The sequence below is a fragment of the Chaetura pelagica genome, unplaced genomic scaffold (assembly GCF_000747805.2).
Source record: "Chaetura pelagica isolate M959 unplaced genomic scaffold, ChaPel_1.0 scaffold72, whole genome shotgun sequence".
NCBI lineage: Eukaryota > Metazoa > Chordata > Aves > Apodiformes > Apodidae > Chaetura > Chaetura pelagica.
In genome coordinates, this window is record NW_009952560.1 from 1,683,045 (window position 1) to 1,691,616 (window position 8,572).

General features: G+C 37.4%; 1 protein-coding gene across 2 annotated transcripts in view; it reads left to right on the forward strand.

Moving 5' to 3' along the window:
- Nucleotides 1-990: 990 nt before the first annotated feature.
- BCAS3 (breast carcinoma amplified sequence 3) overlaps nt 991-8,572 on the forward strand; it is a 352,402-nt gene continuing 344,820 nt past the window's right edge. For both annotated transcript variants that reach the window (XM_010009054.1, XM_010009055.1), the window contains exons 1-4: nt 991-1,072; nt 3,392-3,446; nt 5,459-5,531; nt 7,415-7,521. In XM_010009054.1, the coding sequence (XP_010007356.1) occupies nt 1,002-1,072; nt 3,392-3,446; nt 5,459-5,531; nt 7,415-7,521 (306 nt within the window). In that variant the 5' untranslated portion in view covers nt 991-1,001. The remainder of the gene's footprint in view (nt 1,073-3,391; nt 3,447-5,458; nt 5,532-7,414; nt 7,522-8,572) is intronic.

Consider the following 8,572-nt stretch of genomic DNA (forward strand, 5'->3'; position numbering starts at 1 on the left):
GCTCAACAGCGGGTGTCTGAGGGTGCTGAGGGCTTCCCGGCCGCCTCCCTCCTGGGGCCTGCGCTGCGGGAAGCGCTGGCGCTGGGACGCCTCAGGTGCTGGGAGTTGTGGTGCAGGTGACAGCGCTCAGGGGCGGGCAGGATATAACGTGAAGGGATTTGTTATCCTCTACGTGCCTTTTTTTTTCTTTCTTTCTTTCAAGGTTTGTTGGCGTGTCTGTGAAACTTCAGTCGTGTTGCTGAGTGTTTTGTTATTCATTTTTTGGGCGCTAAGCGTTTATATTTGCCTCAATATGGCCCTTAAAACGACTTCCCAGACACGAAATGATTCTGATAACAAACACCACGTTGGGCATTGGGCTTTTTCTCTCACTTTATGTAGTGGTTCTTGCTTTGGGTCAGAGGGGGACAGTGGAGTGGCTAAAAAGGTTGCTGGGTCTGTGGGGCTGCTCTAGTGTTTTTTACTTGTAGGAATGTTATGCTGAGTGTTCACATGGAAGAAAAGAAGTGTGAAGAAAAACGTTAAGGCAACACAAAAAGCTGACAGAAAAAAGTGCTGTGTATTCCATCACACTTTTTCTGTGAGGTTCAGTGTAACCCAGTGTGGATATTCAAGAGTGCAGTACACTGCAATTGTGATTGTACATCTTTTTTATATAAGAAACCAGCTTATTATTGTATAATGCTGATAACTGTGTACTTGTACCTCTGTCTTTACTGCACAGTTTGAAGAAACTCTTCTGCTTTAACCTGCAGGTTTGTTCTTTTTTGCTTTTGTGTACAATGCAGGAGCTGTGGTGATTGAGACACTGAAAAAATAAGGTGTTTTTTTTTTAAGAGTGCAGTGTAGGGTCATAATAGCCTTACAGGTTTGTAGAAGTCCACTTTCCTTCTTCAAGAGGTTTCTATCATCTGTAATATGTCAAGAACTAGCATGATAAATAATCCTAATACAAACTGTATTGAAAAAAAGTGTTTCTTCCAGGTACCTGCAGCGACGCGATGGCGACAGAATCTCCGCGCCGCCCCAGTCGCTGCACTGGAGGGGTGGTGGTTCGACCACAAGCTGTCACGTAAGCAAGTTCTAGAAGAATAGCCCTAATTTGAAATGTTTTTTGTTTTTTTTAAAAATTATTTTCCTGGGGAAGAAGAACCTAGCCTGAATTTTCCTTCAAAGCCAGCTGTGATGGCTCGTGTTGACCGTACGGTTTTGTTGCACTGAGTATTTTCCAATAAGATAAAGTAAACAGATGTTGCATTCCTGGCTCCTAGGACTGTGCAGGACAAACTGTCTCCCTAAATGGGATGCTTTTAGTTTATACACTAAAACCTTCCAAGTAGTACATTTTAGAGATGAGTATCTTGCAATGTTTTGTTGTTTGTTTGCACATTGTTTGCTGTACAAACACTGCACTAGCTGGGGATCAATGATTGCAGACTCCTTCCTTAGCCTAGAAGGGACATGCTACCCATGTTCCTCTCTTTTGAAAAGTACCTTTTTACAGGCATGGATATATTAAAACATATCAGCATGTCATTCAAGTCCTTCAGTAAGTGGAATTATGGATTCTAATCTTTTTGCTCAAGAGTACAAAACCAAGAGCAAAGGAAGAAGCTAACTCAGAGCACATAAGAGACCAATTTCATTTCTTGAGCATCCTTATTTTAATTGTGTGTTGGACTCCTAGATTCTTAACAATGGACTTTTTTTTTTCTTTTTGTGGGTTTTGTCATTGTTTGGATTGTTTTTAAGCAGTTTAAAGATATCTTTTGGGAAGTTTTTCAACTTCAGGAGAGATTCAGAGTACAGACAGGGAATAAAACATTTCCCAAACATCAAATTTGTTTCAAGATATACTGTGGGGGGTGAGGAAGAAAAAAAGTACTTATTTCATCAGCTGAAAAATGAAGACAGGATGACTCTTGCTGGTAGGCATTCACGTGAGAGCTTCAAAAGCTATTTAATACTATACCTGTAGACAAGTGTTATTGTTAGGTAATAAAGGGCTCTGAAGGTACACAGAGACAGTTTTGGTGACCTACATAAATCAAAGAAGAATCAGTGGTTGAAACCACAGCTTATGAATTATAAGGCCTCAACTTGAAGCAGGAAGACAACTTTATTTGATGCAGTAATCCTTGGATTGCTGAACAAGATCTACTTTTGTCATGAGTTGGAATAAGCTTGCTAAAATGTAAAATGTTATGGTTTAGATTTATTTTTGTTTTCAAAGAGGAGTCAACCAGTTAAGCTGATCCAAGAGTTTCAGCATCTGACTTGAAGTATCTGCTGTATTGCTATGTATAGGGCAGAGTTCTTAACTACTGCTACCTACTACTACTTAACTACGACAGAATTCTTAGCTACTGAAAACTCTCTTTAAAGCATCCAACAGCACAGTTTCAGAAAGCATGAAGAAAGCCCTTTTAACTTTGGACATGAAGAGTACTAGATTTCCCAGTTAACAATTTTTCTTTGTGGCTATTAGAAATCAGGAGCAAACATGGGAAAAATGGCTACCAATGTAAAAATTGATCTAGGGACTACCAAAGCTGTTAACTAAAGAGTTAATTAAAGAAAAGTAAATAGTTCCAGACTTCATGAAGGTAATACTTGTTGCCAGCCTGTTTCAGTATTATTCATTATAGAAAGCACAAACTTTTGGTGTTGTTTGAACACCATCTGTCTAAAGATAGTCAGCCCACATTGCGTTGCTCAGCAGTTACACAAGGCTCACCTCTCACAAAGGGCTAAGCTACTAAAAGCATTAGTTTAAACCTGAAGAAATGTATCTTGCAGTATATACTATTCTAAATCATTGCTGCTAATGAACTTTCAAGAAGGAGTAAGTTTCCCAAACTATAAAATAGTATCTGAAAATACCTCTCCTTGTTATTATTAGTTAAGGTTTGGTTCCATCTCCTGCACCCAAGTGGTACCACTTCCTTCCTCACTGCACATAATGCATAGAGGGCTTACAGTTTACTTGCCCCACAAGCAGAACTCCGGCCCTTAGCACAAGTCCTCATCTTCATGTTGTAATAACTAAATCAAGTAGAATACTGCAGAAAGATTTCCAAATTACAGTTCTGCTTCAGTCAGCCACTCCCATGTGGAGAACATGGTTTCTATTTTTGCTGTTATATTTTATACTTTTCCCCCAAGCAGCTGTTTCATAAACAGGTATCACTTGTTTTTTTTACAGACTTTTAGGCCACTCCTTATGTTATCGGAGTGTTTGACAATGTATTAAGTAGCTGCACTGCATACTAAGTATTTTCTTTTGTGCTGAAGATTATACATGATTTTTTCTAGTGATGTGTCTTATTTAATATATTCACAACTGCTTCTGAACTTCAGTGGTTGTTAAAATTCTCCTTCTGTTTTCAAGGGAACAATCGTATATGGAAAGTGTTGTCACGTTTCTTCAAGATGTTGTGCCACAGGTAGGTGTAGATCTTTAAAACTCTTTGTGTGTGCAGAGCAGTTGAATCAGGTGGACTGAAATATCATTGAAAAATGGGTTTTTGTTTGCTTTTTTAATGTGAAGCTTGAGACCAGATTTGTCAAAGGATAGACTGTGTGCCATCTGAAAACTGGGCCTACAGATATCCTCTGATAGATAATAGTTTAATTTAAAATCTTAGCTACCCAGTGTCCTGGTTTGAGCCAGGATGAAGCCCATCAGCTGAAGAATTACAATACAAATGGCCCGAAGAAGATTGCAGCCTTTTCCTACGATGATTTTTGGCAATAGAAAATTAGGGGATGGGAATGACTGGGTATAACCCTTCCTCTGCTTCCTACAAATACTGTTTTTTGTGTTGTGGTATGAAACCTGTTCATGAACCATGGCTGGACTGGTGTTAGAGCAACTTGGTAGATGCCCTTGGTCACCTTAGCTTTGGTCATTGGCTGAAAGGAGGAAGTTTCTTTTGCCTCCTTTTCTTCCTCTTTTTTTTTTTTTACCTCATTTTCTTAACTTGCTTCAGAGCGTCCTGGCTGATGTGGGACTGTGGAGCTCTGTCTAACCTGTTGGTCTCCAGCATGTTTTTACAAAACAGAAGTCCTCACTCTGCTTTTTAAAATACATATTTTCGTGGCTTTTTTTTCTCAGTTTCTGGGATCATCCTATCTGGAGAATAATTATGATGCTTATGTCTGCTCTCGGTCATAGTTTTCACAGGTAGCAGCAGCATGAAACTGAAATTGTCACTTCTGTATTGCTCATGGGCCTTCCAGTAGCAAAGGGAAACAGTTTGGTTTTTTTTGTTACTACTTGGGAAGGCTGTAGTCTGTAGTTGAGAAGCATTGCAGCTATTTTTTTTGTAGCCTTTAGGAAACTATCTTGGTTCTTATTTGAAGGATTATCTTGGTTAGTCAGTCACAAATTTCCTCAAGAATAATATAAAAAATTTCCCCTCACTAACAAAAATTTGTGAAGTGCATTTTTGATTTTTGGTCAAAATTAAAAACAATCCAACTTTCATTTAAGAGGTTGCTGTGTTTCACCCTCCCCCCCCCCCCCATGTTTTCCTCTCTGTAGTTAAAGGATACAGTCTGTGTTTTATTTTACAGATCAGTTTGCCTTGGAAGCATGGAATGTGATTTGTTTTGAAAAGTAACACCCACACTTATTTTTTAAATTTATATTTTCAGTGCATCTTATTGCTTTTCTGGCATACATAGTGATTATAAAAGCTCCTTCCGTATTCAATCCAAAATACTCCGCAGCATTTTCTTACAATTCACTTGGAAGTGATAGTGTTTCTACTGTAGTTCACATTCTTACTACCATAGTTTCTCCAGAGAACTGTAGAACTTGCAGTTTGGAAACAATGCAGATCTCCTCTATGGTTTCTTTTGTCTCATCTTTTAATGGGAGTTTGTAGAGTGCAGAACTGAAACATGGATCTTTTCTACTGGAATTGCAGTTTATTCTCATTTAAATGGCTACATTAAAGATGTCACAAATATAACTGAAACATATTGGTAAAATAAACTGTAGTACAGGTCTCTTTCTTTTCTCAGTCTTGCTTACAAAGCATTTAAGTGAATCAAAGATAATTTTTAAAGTAAAAATTCTTCACATGAGAATCTCTGGCATTGCTTTTAGTCATGTGCAACTGCTAAAGGTAAAGACTGTAGAAGCCACTGTTTTTTTACCTTGACTAATTGCTGTGAGTCACCTGGTATTTCTAACCTGTTCCAGTGGACTTGTTATATATGTCTTGTCATTTCTAACTTAGTAAGTGATGTTAAACTTGTTGATTTATATTTAGTATAGTGTTTGTTGGTCACAAAACCATTCTTTTTTGAAACAAAACCTCATGGGAACACTGCTGACAGTCAGATACATGCATCTCTGTTTTTCTTTTTTAACTTGCATTTCCTCCTGTGGTCTATAGAGGGTGGAAAGAAAGGTGCTGAAATATCTAGTCTTTTGCTTTTCATCCAGGCCTACAGTGGTACCCCACCAGAAGAAAAAGAGAAGATCGTTTGGGTCAGATTTGAAAATGCAGATTTAAATGGTATGGCTTCATTTTTTTTCTCACTTACTTTTGTCTTTTTTAGGTCCATGCTCAGTAATTTCAGTCAGCTTTATCAGTGAACGTTGACTCAAGTATTTAATTTCCCTGTTCTTAAACAGACTAAATTCTGAGTGAATAATTACACTGCTGTATTTACCTCACAAATAGAACAAATAGGCCTTGTGACTTCATCTAAAGACAGACTAAGGCTTACTTAGGGAGAGAGACAAATCTGAAACAAAGTCCATTTCCTTTCCTTAAAGTAGTCGAAAACAAAGCATAAAACTGAATTTGTTTTTTCTACTGTTTTGTTTCAAAGGCAGATTATCTAACTGTGAATCCAGTCCCAGGTATATTTGCAGTGCTGTGACAGAATTCAGAGTAAGCTGGAAAGGAGGAGCTGCTGGGGAAGAACAGCAGGAGATTCCAGGATGTCTTTCAGGGAAATAGTAGAGCAAAGCTACAAACTATTCCTAAAATGTAACTTGTTGATCACTTCCAGAGCATCTTAAATTATTGACAAAGACTGCTGACTTGGTGCAGGCAACAGGTTTCCAGCCACTTCAGAGAAGGTGGTGATTGCTACAGTCTTTTGCGGAGAATATCCAGCAGATCCCCACTTAAGATCTGAGTTATTCTGCCTAACTATCCTGGTTACTTTTTTTTGGAATAAGGAGGGTTATGGCCTGAATGAGAAATGGTTGAATGCTGCTGTGAATTAGTTACTTCTTGAATTAATGGAACATCTTGGTGGTGTTTGTGGTGCATGATACGTGTGCTTGTCATAGCAACTTGGAGATCTAAGGGTACTGCCTTCTGGAGAACACTAAATCTGAGTCTTATGGGAAATTGTGTTGGTTTTTTTTTTTGTCTGCCATCTTTTCTGTCTAAAGCTCTATGGGAAAGGCTCATTCAGGTCTCAGATGAAATAAGAGCAAGCATAGCCAGAGCTGTGATGGGAATTTTCAGCCTTTCGAAGAGGTGAACAGGGAATATTGTGTGTTTTCAAGCTGCTGAAATGGCACTAGAGGCTGGCAGTTCATAAATTTCAGGTTATTAGAACTAGGAAAGACCTATCAACCTGTACATGACATTACCTCCAGCTTTAGGCTAGTTAAGGTTTGTTTGCTTGTGGGGTTTGTTTTCCTCCCATGTTTATTTAAAAAAAAACCTCAGGCATTTCATCTTTAGGCTCTTTTCTACAGTATAACAGAACCTCTTCAGAATATTGTATAGAATTCATATTAACATTCACTTTTGTGCAGCCTAATCTGATTGGGCCTGAATAAATTCCCTTTCACCATCTTTGATATTTCCTCTCTTTCTTTGATGCTTACATGCTTGCAGTGAGCTTTCATTCATTCTGTCAAGGTTGCAAATGTAATTTTAGAGGCTTTACTCCAGAAAATATTTTCATTAATATGTCTTGTAGCACTTTAATTCCAGGCAATGTTCTTCATTTGATAAGGTTGATGTAATGATTAATTACATAGGATCTAGAAATAGTTTTTACCAGTTCATGCATTTGAAACTTCTGTAGTTGTTAATTTTGTTGGTCCTGTGCAAATTTGTTCTCTGTTTGAAAAATTTGCCGTTTTATTAATCACTGGAGAAAGAGTTGCAGAAGTTCTTGGAGTTTTTACTGACAACCTACATTGTAATTCAGAAGATTTTTCTCCATGATTTTTAAGCTGTGAAACTTTAACAAATGTTTGTCTAAATTAATATATTTCAATATTGTTCTACTGGAAAAATTTAAGTCACTTTGCTTGCTCTTACTTAGCACAATGGAAATGTGCATTGAGAAAACACCATATAACTGGTACCAGCCATGGTTGAGTTTCACCTGTTAATAATGGCTTTCATATTTAAATCCAATGTAGATACATCAAGGAATATGGAGTTCCATGAAATACACAGCACTGGGAATGAGCCACCACTACTGCTAATGATCGGATACAGTGATGGGATGCAAGTCTGGAGCATACCTGTAAGTACAGAGTTCACTTCTGTGCCCACAGGTTTTATTTTGTTTGTAGGATTCTGTTATTACTTCAGTATTTTATTTTTAATTTTTCTTATTGAAGTGGAAAGAACCAACATTTGCCACCAATGTCATATGGTTTCTAAGTAATATGCTTATCTTAAGATTAATTCTGAGCATAGATAAAATACTTCATGTGCCTTCAGATTTGAGGGTTTTTTACAAAATATTTCTGCTAGTAGAATTTTCAGGGTTGAACTGGGGGTAGAATTTGATATTATGGAAGAGTTTGTATCCCAGAAAAAACATAAGTCTCTTTAATGTACAGAAAGGAGTAAGAGTGGAAAAATATGAAAATAATTTGTTTGTCCTAGAAAGTTAAATGCAGAAATGCAACTATGACAATATTAATAGTATTTTACAATCACGTTTGTCATGTACATGATTTGCAATTTTAATTTTATTAAAGTCTCTCTGCATATGGGTTTGATTTGGTGCTGTCATATGCATACCCTGCAGTTTGTGTTTCAGAGTGGTTTATGAGCACGTGGTCTTAATTTTGGGAATTTTCCCCAAATTTCTGCAGACTACAGAATAAAGTTTAATACAGTAGGTCATAAAATTCTTAACTTAAAAAAAAATAAAATTGCTCATAACAGTCCTTCAAAGTAATGTAGGGAAGATGGAGTCCTTTCATTTTTTAAAACACTTGTAAAGAATGTGTCTATTTTTAATAACTTCTTGGTTAGCTGTGTAGGACATGTGTTTACACACCAGTAGCTTAGTATAATAGAAAATCATGTTAATTTGTACACCAGAAGTTAAGTTAAATTGAGTTTCCCTGCAGTGTGGGAGAGCTGGCTTTTCTCCTCTTGATTATGTATTGTTAGCTGGAGATGAGGAAAAAAACTGCTAAGCTTTTGCATCTGAAGGAGGGTTTAATATAAATGGATTATGAGCTAGGATACAAATTTCAGTATTTATCATAGAATCATAGAATCTTAGGGGCTGGAAGGGACCTCGAGAGATCATCTAGTCCAACCCCCCTGCCAGAGCA